The sequence below is a fragment of the Apium graveolens genome, chromosome 4, assembly GCF_009905375.1.
Source record: "Apium graveolens cultivar Ventura chromosome 4, ASM990537v1, whole genome shotgun sequence".
Lineage (NCBI taxonomy): Eukaryota > Viridiplantae > Streptophyta > Magnoliopsida > Apiales > Apiaceae > Apium > Apium graveolens.
Genome location: NC_133650.1, coordinates 22,507,121 through 22,528,449, shown reverse-complemented (window position 1 = coordinate 22,528,449; position 21,329 = coordinate 22,507,121). Strand labels below are relative to the sequence as shown.

The following is a 21,329-nucleotide window of genomic DNA, read 5'->3' as shown; positions in this document are numbered from 1 at the left end:
TTTGCTAAGTGTTGTTATGTGTTTATCATTTACAGATTTACTATATTCGTCATGTCTTCTGCACTATCACTCCGGAGCATACTAGATGCTCAAAAGTTGACTGGTCCTAATTTAGCTGTTTGTTTTCACTGTAACAAGTTGGGGCACTGGAAGAGGAACTGCAAGGTTTACCTTGCAGAATTGAAGAAGAAGAAGGGTAGTAAGACTACCGCTTCTGATTCAGGCATGTTCATGATCGAAGTTAATATGTCACTAGGTCAAATTTCTACTTGGGTATTAGATACCGCCTGTGGTTCTCATATTTGCAATTCGTTGAAAAAGATGAGGTGATTCTACGTATGGGTAATGGAGCAAGGGTTGCGGCCATATCTGTAGGATCATTTAGTTTACATATGCCTGCGGGCAAGACTATTATTTTGAATAATTGTTATTACGTTCCCTCTATTGTGAGGAATATTGTTTCTATTCCTTTGTTGGATGTGGATGATTTTTCATTTATTATTAAGAATAATGAATGTTCTATCCTTAGAGATAATGTTCTTTTTGGACGTGGCATTTTAAATAATGGTCTGTATGTATGTGACGTAGAGCATGATTTACTTCAGATTGAACAAACTAATAAAAGAAAACGAGATGATGAAAATCTGACCCATTTATGGCACTGTAGGCTAGGTCATATTAGTGAAAATAGACTACGGACATTGCATAAGGAAGGGTTACTTGACCCCTTTGATTTTGAATCATATCCTACATGCGAGTCTTGTCTATTGGGTAAAATGACCAAATCTCCATTTAGTGGACATGGAGAGAGGGCTGCAGATTTGCTAGGATTGGTACACACAGATGTATGTGGACCAATGTCAACGCAAGCAACGGGTGGATTTTCGTACTTCATTACTTTCATAGATGATAGATCTAGATTCGGATATGTGTATTTGATGAAACACAAGTCTGAAGCCTTTGAAAAGTTCAAAGAATATAAACATAAAGTGGAGAAACAAACCAAACACAGTATTATAACTCTTCGATCAGATCGAGGTGGTGAATACTTGAATGGAGAGTTTCTAGATTATCTCAAAGAAAATGGTATAGTCTCCCAATGGACTCCTCCATATACTCCACAGTTAAATGGGGTATCTGAAAGGAGAAATCAAACTTTGTTAGACATGGTTCGGTTCATGATGAGCTATGCGAATCTTCCAGTATTCCTATGGGGTTATGCATTGGAAACCTCAGCATATTTATTGAATAAGGTGCCTTCCAAATATGTTCCTCAAACACCATATGAGATATGGAAAGAAAGGAAACCGAGTCTTAAACACGTTAAGATTTGGGGATGTCCAGCTTATGTCAAGAAAGTTGACCCAGATAAGCTGGAATCTCGATTTGTAAAATGTAATTTTGTGGGATATCCTAAAGAGACTTTGGGGTATTACTTTTACACCGATCATCGGGTGTTTGTCTCCAGACATGCTACCTTCTTGGAAAAGGAGTTTATCCTTGAAGGAAACAGTGGGAGCAAAATTGAACTTGATGAAATTCAAAAAGCACAAACTACTACGGATCAAGTGGAAACACCTGTTCAGGCTGAACAACCTTGTGTGGAACAGCCCATTCGTAGGACAGGGAGAGTGTCTCGCCAACCTGAGAGGTATTATGGCCTTATCATTAAGAATGACAATGAGTTGTCAATCATTGATGATGATGACCCTGTAACCTATAATGAGGCTATGAGTAGTGTTGACTCAGAGAAATGGCATAGTGCCATGAAATCCGAAATGGAATCTATGTATACCAACCAAGTATGGACTCTGGTTGAGGCGCCTGAAGGTGTTAAGCCTATTGGGTGCAAGTGGGTATACAAAAGAAAGATTGGAGCAGATGGCCAGGTGGAGACCTATAAGGCTAGGCTCGTGGTAAAAGGATTCAAACAAAGGCAAGGGATTGACTTTGATGAAACTTTTTCGCCTGTAGCCCTGTTAAAATCAATTCGGACTTTGCTTGTGATTGCTGCTTACTACGACTATGAGATCTGGAAAATGGACGTGAAAATGGCCTTCCTCAATGGGGAACTTGAGGAGGAAGTGTATATGACACAGCCAGAGGGTTTTCTTTCCAAGGGAAATGAACACCTAGTGTGTAAGCTGCTACGAACCATATATGGTTTAAGGCAAGCTTCTCGTAGATGGAACATCCATTTTGATGAGACAATCAAAGAGTTTGGTTTTATCAAAAACATAGATGAACCATGTGTCTACAAGAAGGTTAGTGGGAGCGTGGTAACATTTCTTGTATTGTATGTGGATGACATACTTCTTATAGGAAATGATATACCGATGCTACAATCAGTCAAAGTATGGCTATCAAAGAACTTCACCATGAAGGACTTGGGAGAAGCATCCTACATTCTCGGTATGAAGATCTATAGAGATAGATCTAGAAGAATGATAGGTCTTACCCAGGGTACATACATCCATAAAGTGCTTAAAAGGTTTAGCATGGAAAACTCCAAAAGAGGTCTGATACCGATGAGCCATGGAGTGTCCCTTTCCGAAAAAATGTCTCCTAAGACACCTGAGGAAAGAGAGCGTATGAGTAAGATTCCTTATGCTTCAGCAATAGGATCTATCATGTACGCGATGTTGTGTACAAGGCCTGATGTTGCTTATTCAATTAGTGTGACGAGCAGATATCAGTCCAATCCAGGTGAAGACCACTGGAAAGCAGTGAAAAACATCCTTAAGTACTTGCGAAGAACTCAGGACATTTTTCTTGTTTTTGGTGGTGAATCTGAGTTAAAAATAGGGGAGATGTCAACGTCGAGAGAGTTGACACACATAACAACATAGCAGACCCACTCACAAAGCCACTTTCTCAGAGTCACTTTGATCGTCATAAAGACAAGATGGGTATTAGATACCAGAGTGATTGGCTTTAGTACAAGTGGGAGATTGAAAGAGATATGTCCTAAGTCCAATCATGTATGAGGATTTAGGAATAACTTTTATGTAATCTGTTTTGATTTCATTGATATTAATAAAAGACTTGTTTTGTTTTTATTGCGGGCTCTATCTATTTAAATATTTAAATAAGATATACCACAGTTTAGAGTAAAGCTTTTTATGGATTGTGATGAGATCATAATAATGAGACCTAAAAGATGATAACTCTAAACTTAAATAGTTCCTGGTCGTAGGATTACTAACTGGTAATTAATAATCCACAAAGATCGGTACATACTATGCTTGCTTTATTATGAAGGATGTATGTTCTCATAGACATTTGTGTGGTGACACTATTGCTAGTATGTAGGTGCTTATTATAGAATAAGTTCACTGAACATGACTCACACAGCTGAACAACTGATGGAGTTCACTCACGTGTCAGCAGTTGTTCACATAGTGATAGTTGTACAAGTATCCTTAGACTTGAGGTCATCATAGTCATCTTGTGTACACTGAACTATGCTTTGGTTTAGTTCTTAGTCTCAAGGGACAATTATAAGGGCTCTACTGGGTATAGGAATTTGTACACGAAGATAGTGTATGATCAATAAAGGATCTACCCCTTCCAGTGTAGGAAGAGAATGTTCAATGCTGATCCACTTATGTTAGTTCAGGAATCTCTGGCCAGAGTGAATGAAATTAGAAAGGAGTTTCTAATTTATATTAAATAGAACTAAGCATAGTGAATGAGAAAGCAAGTGATTAAATAAGATAGGCTTGACACAAGTTCCATGCCTTGTATTTAATCGTGACATTGTAGGGTAGAAGGAATTAATTGTACGGTAACTACTCACTGAATAGGTTCTTGGTATTCTAAGCAGTGAATTCGTATTATCCGGATAGTCGCGATATGCTGAGAAGTATCCCTCACGATGTAGAATAAATATGATTAATTAATTAATCATATTTAATGAATTAGAGAATTTAAATAAATAATGATAAAATAGTTTTATTATTATTTATTTCTACTACCGGCTTAATATTGAACCTACAGGGTCACACCATAAAAGAGAATGATTTAATGGTGGAGGAATTAATTAATAATGGTTGATAATTATTTATTAATGAAATAAATAATTAATTGGCAAATTTAATAATTGATTAAATGAGATTCAATTGATTATAAATTAATTAAGAAAAGGTTCTTAATATTATTAATTAAGAATTTAATTTTTGGAAATTAAATCAAGTGAGAGAATTATTTTTAAAGAGTTTAGAAAAAGGATTAATAATTAAAAGGTGTTTTAATTATTAGTGAGAATAATAAAGGGTTAATAATAATAATATTTTATGGGAAAAATTTCAGCTGAAAATTTTGCCTATAAATATACTATTATAAACCCTATTTCTGCCTCAACCAAAAAGATTTACAAAACCCTAATTCTCTCCATCTCCTCCTCCTTCATTACATCGTTTTCTTGGTGGATACCGGTGGAGTGCTTCACACTTGAGGAGCAGCTGCTAAGGATCTCCGTTCATCGTTCTTGGATCGCTATTAAAGACCTCCATCTTTCCATTAACGTAAAGCTTCTTAAGGTAAACACACTGAACTACGAATTAAATATTATTTTTTCGCATGGATCCTGCGGAGGGTTTCGGTTTTTTTTAAGATTAAATTTACGTTTTCGCTGCGTTTATGTGCTAAAAACCCTTCACTCTTTGCTACCATTTGCTCTAGAAGTTTGAATTGGATTTGAGCCAGAAGGTGGTTGATCATCCTTCCTCTGCTCATCATCATCCTTGTCATCCTTTAAGTTGTATTGTGAAGTTGGCAACATGATTTCTGTATTTTGAAGATATCTTCTCAAAATTCTAATCATCTCCTCATCTTCAAGTGACTTGTTTACCTTGGCTTTGAGATCAGATTCAAGAGTCATTATCAATTTTCCATTACTTCTTACACAATTGTTTGGCACTGTGAAGAATTTGCATTTTCTGGATTGTGAACAGAGGTAGGCAATTCATTTGCTTGGATAAAGATAGGCTTCAGGAAAAGCAGCTATCTGAGCATTTTTAAGTTCCTTTAGCAGTTGGGTGTCCTCTAGAATTACCGTATATACTTTATCAATCACTACATCCAGCTCAGATGCTCTCAATTTTTGAAGATTGGAGAAAGACACATGTAGACATCTGTCCAGGCCACAGTCATTCACATTTGCAACAATTCTCTTTTGTAGGTTACATAATTTCCATGAAGAGACACTATTAAGACTAACAGAAGTTCATTAAATTCTTGATCTTGACAAGGTCCTTCTACAGTTTTTAGATATCTGTCTTTCCCAACATCTTTGTATAATTGAGCTTTAGAAGAGCTTTGACCAGTGTTTGGTGATGTCAGTTTGCCAGTCTCCTTCAATTTACCAGCATCCTTAGATTATTGAATCATAGCTTCTATCTCCCCCTTAGTCTTGTTGGCAGGCATGAGTAGGGGAGTTGGTAATTCTGGCCTCACAGCCTCAGGAAGTGCAGGCAATGGAATGTTGAGTTTTTGTTGAGCAAGATTAAAGTTGTACGTATAACTCAACAATAATGGTTTGGATAAATCAACATAGAACAAGGACTTTGAAACAATCTTTGTTTCACTAGAATCGGTACAAATTATTTATTGGGCATATACACAAAAGGTTTTGTTAGCTATAGTGAAGAAGACGTCAGAATTGATCTGTATGAAGTTCATTAATATGTTCAGGCATCGGAGGAATAAGGTTGGATTCATTCGAAGCAGTTATCAGAATCAGTGTGAAGACCTCAAGGATTCCTACTGAAGTTGGTTATATTTGGTAGAAGACTTAACAATGGTTTGTACGGGTATAATACAAAGGCCTGAGAGCGGAACTAGTCGTCTGTGAACCAGACTCGTGCACTAGACCGCAGTGATCCGTGAAAGAAAACGGGGTATTATTTTTAGAAATACTGTTAAGTGGTTTTTGCACTCAATGAGACTGGAAATATTTTGAAGTGCGAAAACCCGGAGATTAGAAGGCTTGAAGATACAGAGGAGTACAACCCGATGACTTACAGGATTTAATTTTAATCAATGATTAATTTCTTATTATATGAATAAATGGAAATTAATTCATTTATTTATTTAATTTTATATCACAATTGATTTTAAAATAAAAAAATTAAAATTTGACTTTTAATAAAATGAATAAATGAAACTAAAATCATTTATTTATTTAATTTAATATCAATATTTAACTTTGGAAAAATAAAATTAATATTTGAATTTTAAATAAATAAATAAATTAATTAAATCAAATTTTATTTATTTATTTATTTCATAGTCAAAGTTATATTTTAATTGTTTCTGAACAAAATTCTTTCAGTCTGCCAGATTTTATACAAGCATACGTTTGGTTTCTTTAAGCAAAGAAATCAATTAACACAGGTTATTTGATTGAAAGTATATTGGCAGTTGTGTTGTGATTATGCAAAGGATTGGAAGGTGGTGTCGCGGGACCCATGTGCAAAATCAACGGAAGCACGAATTTCAGTTTTTAAACAAAAGAAATGAAGTACATAAATTTAGAAATGGACAGTGTTTTTGGTTGTTGCTCCTTTCCCCACGCGCGCATGGCGCACAATCTTCCTCCTCTGTCTTTCATGTCGTGCGTTCTTCAATCCCTCTCATGGCTACGTGTGTTGTTCGAAAAAGAAAAGAAACTCATAAAATTGGCAGTGTGGTATACACGTCGCAACATAGCAATCAAACAATTGATCACAGGTTAATGGTCGCAACTTGTGACTTTTACTGTAGAAATTAAGGCAATTAACTCCTTGGTAATTCAGAGTCGCAGAATAGGGATTTTAACACAAATACAAGGCAAGTCTCCTCCTAGCTAATTTTCAAGTCGCAAGTTAGAATATGTGTCAAGGCATTGCACCTACTCCTCTGTTACACATCACGTCACAGCTTACAGAATTTACAAGTCGCAAGTTATATATTCTGGTCGCAGGTTAGAAGGAAGATGATGTAGTCGCAAGTTACAAGTCATGCAAGCTGTAGAAATTCAAATACATGGACTTGAATTTGAAACTTATCTTCTTCCTATCTCCTTCACAATCTACAATCTATATAATCAAATTTGCAGCCTATTGGTAAAAAACTTCTCAGCACATTCAAGAAACGAAGCTCTGCAGAAATTTACTCTTGGAGAATTTTTTGATTTCATTTAATAAAATTAAGGAGAGAATTGGTGCCCAATTTGATTTACACCACATCCCAGTCTTACATATTGTAATACTCATTATTTATAGCCTCTTTATGTGTATTGATTATCATTTGGTAAAGGAGTTATGGATTTTTAGAGTGATAAAAAGAACCCTAGATTGATAGAACATTGCATTGGTTCTTTTTATATTTGTTGCTCCGTATATTTGTATTTGGATTTGTAAGCAAACCTTCGGGTATGTATCCTTTTTAATAAAAAGAATATTTACCCAAAGTCTCTTTGTGTGTTTATTTCATTTTAATTTTGATATACCGCTGTAATTAATTTAAGAAAATGAAGAACATACATTCACCCCTCCTCTGTATGTACCTTTTGGACCTAACAATTGGTATCAGAGCCTACTAATCGATATACAAATCAGATCTGTAAGATTAGTAAGTTCTGTGTTGGTTTTGGTTATTGCGGAGTCAGGGAGCGCTTTCGGTGTGTAGAACTGATTTGGATTAATTTGTGGTCGTAGTGTTCTTGATTGTTGTGGATTAGTTGATTAATTGGTATTGGTGGATTTTGACTGTTTGGGTTATTGTATTTTGAGACATATTGCAGAATTTTCTCAGATCTGAAAGTATGACCACTCGTACAGTTAATGGCATCAAGGTTCCTTCCTTCAACAATGTCAGTGAAAACATCTGTAAATTGTGGAAGAAAAAGATCATTCTGTTTATTTCAGTAGTTAACCGGGATTACAAGGGAATTTTAGAGAGTGGTCCATTTGTACCAAGAAAGGACATTTCTATAACTACAGATTCAAATAGTAGAGTTCCTCAAGAGTTTATCCCAAAGGATCCGTCTGAATACACTGATAGGGATAAGGAATTAGTTTATTTGGATGCAACTCTTCGATCAATTTTAGTTGAGTCAATGGATTCCAATATGCATCATCGGATTAAGGATTGTGTTAGTGCTAAACACATGTGGGAAACCATTGAAGCTATAGTGGAGGGAACTGAAGACAAGAACAGATTGAATTTTCTGATGTCTGAGTACAAGGAGTTTAACTCTCTTTCCGGTGAAAGTATCAAACAGTTGCTTGGAAGGTACACCCGACTTCTGGATGAGATGAGTACACTTGGAAAGAAATACTCACAGAAATAGATAAACAGAAAGTTTATTCTTACCATGCACGGTCATTAAAAAATAAAGTGTCATCCAATAGTGAAGGACTGGACTTCAACACAATGTTATTGGATGAGCTTTATGACAAGTTGAAGACCTATGAAGCTAAGGAAAAGCAGAGAAATGTCAACCATGGGTCTGAGACAGTGAACAACAGGAACAAGACCATAAATGAATCAACATGTCCTGTAGCAGAGGAATACATAATTCCTGAAGAAAATGTTGAAGGATCACTGACTTCGAAAGCTTCTACAAGTGGATCAAATCAGACTGGAAATGAAGAAGCTATAGATGACTATTATACTTTGGAAGAAATTGAGAAATTAGAAGATCAAACTATGTTTGAGATGGATTCTAAATTTAGTGCAATTAAATTTAGAAGAAATTCCAAATATAAGGTTAAGTCATCTAGTGGAGACATTCAAGATCTTGAAGATGGAGAATCTATAGAGTCAGTATCCAGTGAATGCTACAAAGAACAGTTGATTGAAGGAAACACACATAAATTGTGTGATGATGAAGAAAAGGGACACTCTAATAGTGAACTGGAAGAGTCCATACAAGCAAATAAGAAAGAAGCTTGTCTGAGAAGGAATGAAGATGGACAGAAGAAGTATTAGGACAAAGAATTAGTCAGTGATAAAAAGCACTGGAATGGTACAGATGTAGAGGAATAAGAATGCAATGATCCAATATCAATGGAAACCTCTTCATCACAGGTATCTTCTAAGACCACTACTAACATATCCTGGAATGATTGCAAATATTATGATAAGGATAGAAGAGTCGAATTATTTCAACTTCATGCTATTGTTATCAGCTTTAAAGGGGAAATAAATAGAATAAAATCTAAGAATAGATTGATGCTCACTAGACAAGAAGAACTAGGCCTAATTATCGTTGAATTAAATAATCTTAAGAAATGTAATGAATGCCTAGAGAACATTGTCAAAGCCAGTGAGGATTTAGATGTTGTCCGTAGGAGTCAGATAGCTGAGTTAGTATCTAAGTTAAAAGGTTATCAAGACTCTGCTATTAGTGTAAAGGAAATTATTGACAACCAAATCAGTGGATCCATAATTGACATTGGATCCAGTGATGTTGGACAGAAATATGTGATAGAATCAGAGAGTGTTGATAATGGTAAATCAAACTCTTCAAACATATCACAAGCTTCTGAAAAGGCCAATAATTTTTTATACAAAAAGGCTACTCCTGATTCTTTCAATGAAGATGAGGTGCTTGTTGAGGATTATGTCTCTAGTGATGGAGAGTCAACTGTAGAGTCATATGAGGAGTCAACTTCTAGTGATGAACCTAAAACTCACTTAGATGATAGAGATGTTCACAAGGCTAATAGGAAAAACAGACGCAATAGAAATGGGAAGTTAGGTGTTAGCATTAAAAATGAAGATCAGCTAAAACCTAATTCTTCTAGGAAGTTATGCTTTAAATGTAATTCTGCTTCGCATCTTGCATATGCATGTATTGCGAGTAAAGTAGATAAAGGTAAAATTCATAATAAGCATAACATGCCTACCATGCCTAGTTCTCATTCATCATGTCATAAATCTAAATGTATGACATGTGCTTTTAATACCTTGTCGTCTTATCTTAACTTGATGCATTTTCCATCCACTACTTGTAAGCATAATGATAAGAACATGAGTAGAAAGCATGATAGGGAAAAGAATGTCAGTCCTCCTAAGGTTAGGAAGGAAACTCCTACTTGGAAACCTAAAGGCATTCTAAAGGCTTCTAAAGAAAAGAAGGAGTCGGTCGATGAGAAATAAAAGCATGTTAAATTTGCATCTGATATTGCTCAAATTATGAATCTCTCTAAGTCCCTTGGACCCAATTTAATTTGGGTACCAAAGAAAACTTGATCCATAATATAGACAGGGCAAGCAAAAGTAAAGCAAACAATATTAGATGTTTAATAGACAAGAGTTCGAGGATAGAGCCCTGCTATCAGAAGTGGACAAGTGAGTTGGCTCAGTAGTAACCTTTGGAGATGACAACAAAAGAATCACCACGGCATATGGTGTGAAATCAAGAATGTCATCTTTCACTCAATATTTAAATGCATATGTTGTTGAATATTTGTTGCAGTTATTTGTTGATTTTTTACTTTAATAGTTTGATTGATGGACCTTGAAGCAATTCAACTTTATTATTTGCTCCATAAGTCAAATTGTTAAAGTATTAGCAGCATCACACCTCTGGTAATTTATTTCAGTGGGTTGTGATGAGATTAGTAGCATCACACCTTTGATAATTTATTTCAGTGGTTTGTGATGAGATTAGTAGTATTACACCTCTGATAATTTACTTCAGTGGTTTGTGATGAGTTTGGCAGCATTACACTATTGAGAATCTTTTCCAGTGGTTAGTGATGAGTTTTGTAGCACTATAACCTTCTGATAAATCTAGTAACAATTCTTGTTGATAGTTTTATCACTAGTTAATGGTGAGTTGTGTAGCACTACATACTTGAATAAATTTATTGACAATTTTTTGTTAATATTTTATCACAAAATAGTGGTGAGATTTTGATCATAGTGAAGTCTGTTAAAATTCTTTTTTCTGAAAAACTCACTAAGGTTAAAAACAGTTGAGTAGCATAGTTGAACATAATTCAAATTTCATGGAGTATGAGTTCATTGTTGAATATCATAATTGGTAGTAGACTTAGTGGATAGTGAATCATGTTTGATTATGAAGTTTTATTTTTGGTCATTATTAACATTTAATGACAGCAAGCTCCCAAGTAATTAGAAGGAAGACAGCTTAGACAATCTAGATATTGAGGATCTTTCTGATGATGAAGACAAACCTGAGGTTGTTCCAAATGAAGATGTAAATACAAATGCTCTTGTCAATGATCACATTTCTAATTCAGACTCTGATGGGAATGGTCTTGAGACAAGCAAATATAGTCAATCTATTTCTGGAACTAGTTCTCAAGATTCAGATTCTGCAGGATAAATTGACAGTGGTGATAGTGGAAATGGTTCGGATACAGTAATGATTGTGGAAACTAGAAGAAGCACAGTCATACCATCTTTGGAACCAATCCACAAGTTTCAGATTCTATAGATCATACTGACAACAACTCAGGAGGAGCAAGAAGAAAATCAAAGATCCGCTAGTCAGACTCAACATAATTCTGAAAATGCTGAGTCATCAAGAGCTAGTCTACCAAGATGTAATAATGGAATAAAAACCATCATTGGCATATGATACTCAGTAATTTTGATACTGGAGTAGAGGCTAGAAAATCAGAAGAAGAAGAACAAGGATCTACTAGTCAGACGCAACTTAATTTTGAAAATGATGAGTCACCAAGAGTTGGTCTACCTAGACGTAAAGAATGGAGTAAATACCATCTTTGGCATGTGGTACTTGGTATTTCTAATACTGGAGTAAGGGCTAGAAGAGCTACTGCAAGCAGTTGAATATATTCTAGTTTTCTATCACAAATGGAACCAAAGGAAGCAGTGAAGCTCTTGGAGATCCATATTGAGTGATTGTTATGCAAGATGAACTCAATCAGTTTGAAGATTAAATTTATGAAGGCTTGTTCTCAGATTCAAGGATAGATCACAATCTTTAATTAGTGAAGATCTTTCCAAGAATGAAAAGAAGCCTGAAGTTGTTTCTGAATATAATAGGGGTTGATCCAGATCCAGATTTTGGTACAAGTTCAAGATCTATTCCCCTCAAAGCACCAAATCTCATATTTGATTCAGCAACAACTCAGGGGAAGCAAATCAAGCAATATTCCACAAATCCAAGTTACTAACATGGGATAGTAAGTTTACATATCTATTTCATTATATATATCCATGTTTTTAAACTTATTTTGAAGCTAACTGATTACCATGCTTTACATATTATATGATAGTGGTAAGTAAGTTAGAGTTTTTGATGCAATATATGAGTTGTTTGAATGTTTACATGCTATATGTTTACTATGATGCAAATACTCATGATATTGATATTTATTTTAGCACACACACATCTCGTTTTGTTTGCACTTTGATTTAAGATCCTGTAATCTCTTTTGTGATTCTATCATAACTCTGATTCATAGGTTTAGATCATGTGCAACTAGCTTGAATACTCTGATTAGTTTTTATGTGATTAAATCATGTTTTCTGAGTAATTATGTATGATGTTTGAGCTTCAGACCCTAGGTAACTCTGACAACAGATTTCTGGGTCACTCTGATTCTTTGTTTATGCTAGAATAACCTTGTCTATCTTGTGCAAGAATAAATATGCAGCATGACTATTGATAGTTGTGATATATTTATGTCAGGAGTAGTTTTAATTGGTTTAGTCTTGTGTTGACTAATCATTTGGTATATACTTGTTGGATATACTCTTGACATAATTAATTGATGTTTTGACTTATATGTTGACCCTATGTGTAACTCTTATGATCTTGTTATGCTTATACTATGTTCTGGATATTAGAACATAATATATTTCTTATACTCTGATTACCTTATGCAAGTCTTATAATTTTGAAACATTTTGAAACAATGTTCACCTCATTTCCTCTATAGTGTTTATCTGTATTGGACAAACTTGAATTGTTTTGAGCTAATGAGATTTGATTGAGTAGCATTGTCAAAAGAATCAGAAAGCATGATCATCTGAGACATCCTTCATTAATCTATATTGTAGTAAGTAAAGGTAAAAGATCTCTGGTTCTGAAATCACTTTATTCTTGATCATAAAATTCTCTGATATTGTACTTCGGATGTTTGTGATCTTCAACACCCTCAGTGGTTTTAGGAACTGACTAAGAGCCTATCAAACCTCATAGGTTCTAACCCAAGTCATTAGAACCAAACACTTCTCAAACAGTATTCCATTACCTTCCTCTGATATATTCCCCATTTTTTGTTTTGGTTCACTAAATTTTATTGAGCTATCAACTTAACGATCAGACAAAATTACCATTTGATATTGGAGTTGTGTTGAGAATGAGGGAGACAGTGCCAAGAAGCACCACACAAGAAAGGAAAGGTCAACCCTACAGCTTTGTCTCTCACAAAGAAGTGGAGTATCTCTAGCCTGAGACAACTGTAAGCCCATATGTATTCTCTCAAAAGAGTATAGAGCTGAAAAAGGCATATAAACAGTTACTAGGTGCATTCTCCCAACAGAATGTTATCTATTAAAAATTCGCCTGTCAGTCAGGGCATCTGTATGAGAGTCACTACCCCTTGATTAAAATGTTTCCAATGCACATGTGAGATTCACACACACAAGGAAGGTGTTGATGTAGCAATCATTGTTAAACCATATTAAGGTCAATGACAATGTTTGAAATCATGGATCATGTTTCTATTCTTTATCTAAGATTTTGAAGGAGAACTTATGATTCTAGAAGTTGCTCGATCTTAATTCTCAGATCCTAGTCTATGATATGTGAAAGGATCTTGGAATCTGATCTTTTGGGTTAAGATCTTGGAGACTCTGATAAGTCCTCACAGACTATAGAAGAAATCTTTGATCCCTAATGGCATCTCATTGATCATTGGTTATCTTCCCATAATTCAAATATGGAAATGATTTAGAATTTATCAAAATTGAAACTCGTATACAAGGACTCTGATATTATTTGACAAGTTTATGAGGTATACTTCTTCATGGAAGTTGAGGGATATCAGGAATTCTACCACTTAAAAGAATCATAATTTCCCCTCTAAGAAGGAACATTTTTGAATCTCTTAACTGAGAGTTTCCATCCTTGAAGGTGGAAGGCAACTTTTCTATGAAAAGGATTTTCTTGCAGGTACACTTGGATGTTTGGAGCTTTGAGTGAGTGACACACTGTGAGACTGATTGACAAACACTTGAGTGTAAAGTGGAGTGAAACACAATGTGAGATCACTAAACAAAAATTACACCCTTGCATTGTGAGGAAATGGTTACCATATAGTCTCCACTTGGTTGGTTGATCCTAAGGTTCTACTATAAATACATTTTAAAGGATTACTCAACTAAAGGGGAGATTATAAAGAGATTATGAACTAATAGTCTTTCTGAAACTAAGAAGAGGGATTTCTAACTTTATTGTACTAAGAAGGGAATTCTTCATCTTAGGGGGAGAGATGATTGAGTTTTGTTTCCGGATTCCAAAATATTTTCTATGTGCTTTATAGGAAGATCTGAAGATTATTGAAGACAATTTTGGAAGACGTATCTATCTGCAACTTTACATAAGGGAGAGAATAATTTGTTATCTGCTGAAGCTGAATGTGTATATAAGTTATGGTAGATATAAGATAGCACAATTTCCAAGTCCAGGATTGAAAGTTAAAAGCTGATTGAAGATTTTTGGATATGGTTAGTTGAGGTATCCTCCAAACTGTTGTTTCTCCATTATTATTTGACTGTCAGGTGTAACAGTCAAATAGGGGGAGATTGTTGAGCAAGATTGAAGTTGTACGTATAACTCAACAATACTGGTTTGGATAACTCAACATAGAACAAGGACTTTGAAATAATCTATGTTTCACTAGAATTTGTACAGATTGTTTATTGGGCATATACATAAAAGGTTTTGTTAGATGCAGTGAAGAAGACGTCAACAGTGATCTGTATGAAATTCATTAATATGTTCAGGCATCGGAGGAATAAGGTTGGAGTCATTCGAAACAGTTATCAGAATCATTGTGAAGACCTAATGGATTCCTAGTGAAGTTGGTTATATTTGATAGAAGACTTAACAATGGTTTGTACGGGTATAATACAAAGGCCTGAGAGCGGAACTAGTCTTCTGTGAACCCGACCCGTGCATTAGACATCAGTGATCCGTGAAAGGAAACGGAGTATTATTTTTAGGAAAACTGTTAAGTGGTTTTTGCACTCGAGGAGACTGAAAATATTTTGAAGTGCGAAAACCCGGAGATTAGAAGGCTTGAAGATACAGAGGAGTACAACCCGAGGACTTACAGGATTTATTTTTAATCAACGACTGATTTCTTATTAAATGAATAAATGGAAATTAATTCATTTATTTATTTAATTTTATATCATCATTGATTTTAAAATAAATAAATTAAAAATTGACTTTCAATTAAATGAATAAATGAAACTAAAATCATGTATTTATTTAATTTAATATCAATATTTAATTTTGGAAAAATAAAATTAATGTTTGAATTTTAATTAAATAAATAAATAAAATCAAATTTTATTTATTTATTTATTTTAAAGTCAAAGTTGTATTTTGTTTGTTTCTGAACAAAATTCTTTCAGTCAGCCAGATTTTATGCAAGCATACGTTTGGTTTCTTTAATCAAAGAAATTAAATAACACAAGTTATTTGATTGAAAGTATATTGGTAGCTGTTTTATGATTATACAAAGGATTGGAAGGTGGTGTCGCGGGACCCACGTGCAGAATTAACAGAAGCAGGAATTTCAGTTTTTAAACAAAAGAAATGAAGCACATAAATTCAGAAATGGACAGTGTTTTTGTTTGTTGCTACTTTCCTCGCGTGCGCGTGGCGCACAATCTTCCTCCACTATCTTTCATGTCGCGCGTGCTTCAATCCCTCTCTTAGCTATGTGTGATGTTCGAGAAAGAAAATAAACTCACAAAATTGGTTGTGTGAACTCAACTGCATGGTATACACGTCACAACATAGCAATCAAACAATTGATCACAGATTAATAGTCATAACTTGTGACTTTTGCTGTAGAAATTAAGGCAATTAACTCCTAGGTAATTCAGAGTCGCAGGATAGGGACTTTAACACAAATACAAGGCAAGTCTCCTCTTAGCTAATTTTAAAGTCGCATGTTGTAAAATGTGTGAAGGCATTACACCTACTCCTCTATTACACATCACGTCACAGGTTACCGAATTTATAAGTCGCAAGTTATATATCCCGGTCGCAGGTAAGAAGGAAAATGATGTAGTCGCAAGTTACAAGTCATGCAAGATATACAAATTCAAATATATGGACTTGAATTTGCCACGTATCTTCTTCCTATCTCCTTCACAATCTACAATCTATATAATCAAATTTGCAGTAGATTGGTACAAACTTCTCAGCACATTCAAGAAACGAAGCTCTGCAGAAATTTACTCTCGGAGAATTTTTTAATTTCATTTATTAAAATTAAGGAGAGAAGTGCTGCCCAATTTGATTTACACCACATTCAAGTCTTACATATTGTAACACTCATTATTTGTAGCCTCTTTGTGTATATTGATTATCATTTGGTAAAGGAGCTATGGATTTTTAGAGTGATAAAAAGAACCCTAGATTGATAGAACATTGCATTGGTTCTTTTTATATTTGTTGCTCCGAATATTTATATTTGGAGTTGTAAGCAAACCTACAGGTATTTATCCTTTTTAATAAAAAGAGTATTTATCCAGAATCTCTTTGTGTATTTATTTCATTTTAATCTTGCTATTCCGTTGTAATTAATTTAAGAAAACGAAGAACATGCATTCATTTCCCCTCTGTATGTACCTTTTGGACCTAACAGTTTTCCCATGATGGCTCCCAAAGCCACAGAATTTTGCATTTGTAAATGCTTGTGGGAGTCCACCAAGGTCTGGATATCTTCCTGTTGGCTCTGCACCAGAGAAGTCATTCGAGAATTCCAGAATGACTTATCGAGAAGTGAAGAATGACTTTATCGAGAATTCCAACATATCTTATAGAGAAGTCTCAGAGATATCGACAAGTCAAATGAAGATGTAGAGAACTGGAGATATCGACAAGTTATTACTACATGTAGAGAACTCAGAGATATCAACAAGTCAAATGAAGATGTGAAGATTGGAGATATCGACAAGTCAATCTCTCCTTAGAGATCTCAGAGATATCAACAAGTCAAAATGTATATAGGGATCTCAGAGATGTCGACAAGTCAATTCTACATGTAGAGATCTAAGACTTATCGACAAGTTATTTCCCATGCAAAGATCAAGAGACCTCGACAAGTTAATTATACCTATAGAGAACTCAGAAATCTCGATAAGTCATTATACTTATCGAAATGTCACTTCTATAGAGAAAAAACTAGAGATCTCGATATGCCTCTCAAATACAGAATACATACAAGTTCAAGATTCAAGATTATCAGTCAAAAAAGATTTATTCACTAGATTGAAAAGTCTACAAAGTAGCTGGGAGAATACAAGATCAAGGGCCAAGATTAACTGGACAAAGGATGGTCACAGACCTGCAAGATTCTACACAGATTTGCTAAGCTAGAAATGGAAATAGAAAAAAGTTGTTTTAGAAAGTAGTTTAGTACATTTTAGTGCAAGTCTTAAAAACCCGTGCTGCTAGTGTATAAAGCATGTATTGGTCCTTAGTTTAAAAGTAACAAACAGATTCATATTTTCTTGTATTCTCTCAAGGAAGAAGCCGAGTTCTTATATTTTTAAGAACACAAAATTTGTAGCAAGAGGAACTTAATTAAAATAAATTAGGTGAGTTTTGAAATATTGTACTTTTTGTTTTATTTCTGTTAAACACGATATCTCTGTAAATTAGAAACTACTTTGTTAATCTAATCTCCAACAGTTTAAAAAGGCTAAAAATCCAAAGAAACACATTAACCCCCCTGTGTTGTACTCAATATCTAACAAGTGGTATTAGAGCAAAATCTGAAAGTAAACAGATGAAGATCTTATAAAGTATGAGTACACAAAAGATAAGAAGTATCAAGATATCAGCCTTTGATAAAATCAACTATACACTTTGGAGAAAGAAGATGATGTTGTTCATATGGATGGCCAACCCACTGTATATCCAGATTTTTAAGAATGGACCTTTAACTCCCATGGAAAGGGTTGATGAATCTACTGATGGAGACATGGTCATCCCAGCTCATTATGCCCCTAAAGACCCCTTAAAAACACTGAATCTGAAAAGGAAAAAGTCTCTCTAGATAGTGGCCTGCAACTAATTCTGATAGAGTCACTTTACAATGTCATGTACAATAATATTGTCAAATGTGACACAGCCAAACAGAGCTGGAAAAAGATTGAGATTTTTTGTGAGGGTACAGAGGAAGTAAGATCAAATCAAAGGAGTATATCGGTGCCACAGTATGAGGGTTTCATGGAAAAGCCTAAAGATGGAATTACTGAATTTTTTGAAAGGTTTAACAAATTGATAAATGACTTGCAACTTCATGATAAATATTATGAGGCTGCGGAGGTTAGCCTAAAATTCTTGCTAGCTCTTCCTGATCACCTTGAATATAAAATATCATCTATTAGAGAAGGAAGAGACTTGAGCAGAATGACACTGGAAATGTTGTATGGGATCTTGAAAACTTATGAGCTTGAAATGTTGCAAAGGAAGTCATTAAAGACAAACCAAGGACATGTGGTTGATGGTTTCAGTGCCTTAGTTGTCAATGACAGTGAAACAAGTGAAGATGAACAAGATATTCAAGCTCCAGTCATTCATGTTATGGAGCAAAAGAATAAAGGACCTCATAAACAAGTTATTTTTGAGCTAGAGAAAGATGAATTGTACGCCCTTGATGAGCTAGATGAGATGGAATAATCTATGGCTTACTTAGCTAGAAAAGTTTCTAACATAAGGGTTAAAAAGCCAAGATTTTTCAAGAACAAGGGACAATCTTCCAATAACAACAATTGGAAACCAAAAGCTCATTATAACTCAGCTAGAAAAGGTGGCTACAAGCCTGGATTTGTTGAAAGTTCAAAAATAAGATGCTTCAACTGTGATGAGTTGGGTCACTTTGCTACTGAGTGCAGGAAGCCAAAGAAAGTGAAGAAGGATAAAACCTATTTGGAATTGGAGGAAAAGTATGAAGATCTCTTGAAGAAACAAGGAAAGGCTTACATAGCTGAAGGCAAGAGTTGGGATGACACTGATGAAGAATATGAGAATGAAGAGTTTGGAAATTATGCACTTATGGCTCTTGAGTAAGGAGAATCATCCTCATCAAAATCAGAGGTACCAACTCTAACTACCATTGATTTAAATACAATCCAATATAAAGAAACTGTTGAAAAGATGAGTGTAGAGATGTTTCATATCCAAACAAAAATGGTGGCAGCTACTAAGGAAGTGAGTAGACTGTCAAAGATAAATGAGAAGCTTGAGATTGAGAAGTAAGAATTAGAATTGCAGCTTGTTGAGCTTGAAACTGTCAAGCAAGAAAATGAATATTTGAAGAACAAGTTTAAGTGTTCAAATGAAATAGAAGATGTGTTGAGGGAAAAGTTAGAGAAGAATGAGGTGAAACTAAAGTCTTTTAGAAATGCATCTCAGTTGGTTGGACAGTATCATGAAAAAAACAAACCATGTGCTAACATAGCTATTGTTTTGGACTATGATGCCTTGAAACACAATAAAAAAATGAAGGTGACAAAGGAAAGGCAATTGAAAATCAGGATGTCCCAGTTATGGTGAGAAAAGTTGATACACCTTTGTTCAAGGCATGTGAAATCAATTTTAGTAAAAAAGAGTTGGTCATCAAGCAAGAACTTGCAGATGAAGATTCTCAAAAGAACAATGAAGAAACCACTCCTATTGTTGAAATTAAGAAGAAGCTTATGGTCAACCGAGTTTCTAAGACGCCAATAAAAGAAATCAAGACTGAGAATGCAGGAAAGAAAAAGAAGAACATGAATGGGAATATTGGAGTAGACAAGAGCAATAACTTTACAGTTGTTACAAATGCTCCCAGAAAATAGTGTCAAAAGTCTGGCTCTATAAGTCATCTAACTCACCTTTATAAAAAGGCTGTTAGTGAGCCAAAAATGGGAGCATGAAAATACAATAAAGCAAAGGCTGAAGATCCCTATTCCTTCTATGACAAGTTTGATTGCATTCCTTACAATATGAAAGTGATGACAAGTTGTCATAAGCTGAAGCTGAGATTAGATCTCAAAGAAATTAAACTTGGATCTACAGCTAAAAAGAAAAATACAAATCAATCATTGAACATTGTTCTATCTGAATCATCAAATCCACTTCTGCAAATTCTGTTAACAAGAAGAAAGTACTCAACACTGCTTGGGTAGCTAAACACACTTAATAATCATTGTGTTCAGGGCAAGGTGAAGTCATATGGATCATAGACAGTGGATGCTCCAGGCATATAACAGGTGATAAAGCCCTGCTATCATAATTTGAGGAGATGGTTGGCCCATTGGTGACTTTTGGAGATAACATCAAAGGATTCACAATGGGATATGGCAAATAAGTTTCTGGAAATATTGTCATTGAAGATGTAGCACTGGTATCTGGTCTTGAGGTGAATCTCCTGAGTGTCAGTCAATTCTCTAATAGAGGATTCAAGGTTTTATTTGATAAAGGAGACTACTTAATTATCAGCAAAAAGACTGGTGAAGTTGCTTTGAAAGGAGCAAGAAAGGAAATCTTATTTGTTGCGGATTTATACTCAGCAAATAAGGATGAAATATGTTGCTTCTACACCAAGAAATCTATTGAGCAAAGCAAGTTGTGGCACAAGAAGCTCTTTCACCTAAATTACAAAGCAATTAATACCTTGGCTAAAAAGGAGTTAGTGAGAGACATGCCAAATCTGAAGTTTGCTCAAGATGAAGTTTGTGAGGTATGTCAAAAAGGCAAAATGAAAAAGGTCTAGTCACAAAAGAAAAGCTGTGAATTCTATAAGTGCACCTTTGCAACTCATTCACATGAACCTGTTTGGACCAATTAATGTCTTATTAATTTCAAGAAAGAAATATGCATTTGTGATGGTGGATGACTACTCAAGATACACACGGGTGGAGTTTATGCATTCAAAGGATGAAACTCCACACATCATTATTGAACATATCAAGAAAATTGAGAAGCAGGCTGAAGATCAGAATTGTGTGAAAAGATTGAGAAGTGATAATGACACAGAATTCAGAAATGCAATCTTAACTGAATTCTGCAAATACAAGGGTATTGTTCAAGAGTTCTCAGCAGC

General features: G+C 34.8%; 1 protein-coding gene across 1 annotated transcript; it reads left to right on the top strand.

The window, feature by feature from the left end:
• The first annotated feature begins 7,807 nt into the window (after positions 1–7,807).
• LOC141718420 (uncharacterized) lies at positions 7,808–8,335 on the top strand. Its single transcript, XM_074520799.1, has one exon. The coding sequence runs from the start codon at positions 7,808–7,810 to the stop codon at positions 8,333–8,335; it is 528 nt and encodes a 175-aa protein (XP_074376900.1).
• The last annotated feature ends 12,994 nt before the right edge of the window (positions 8,336–21,329 follow it).

Bases quoted from the DNA above. Each gene is read 5' to 3' on its own strand.
- LOC141718420 (XM_074520799.1), top strand. From the start codon at position 7,808: ATGACCACTCGTACAGTTAATGGCATCAAGGTTCCTTCCTTCAACAAT.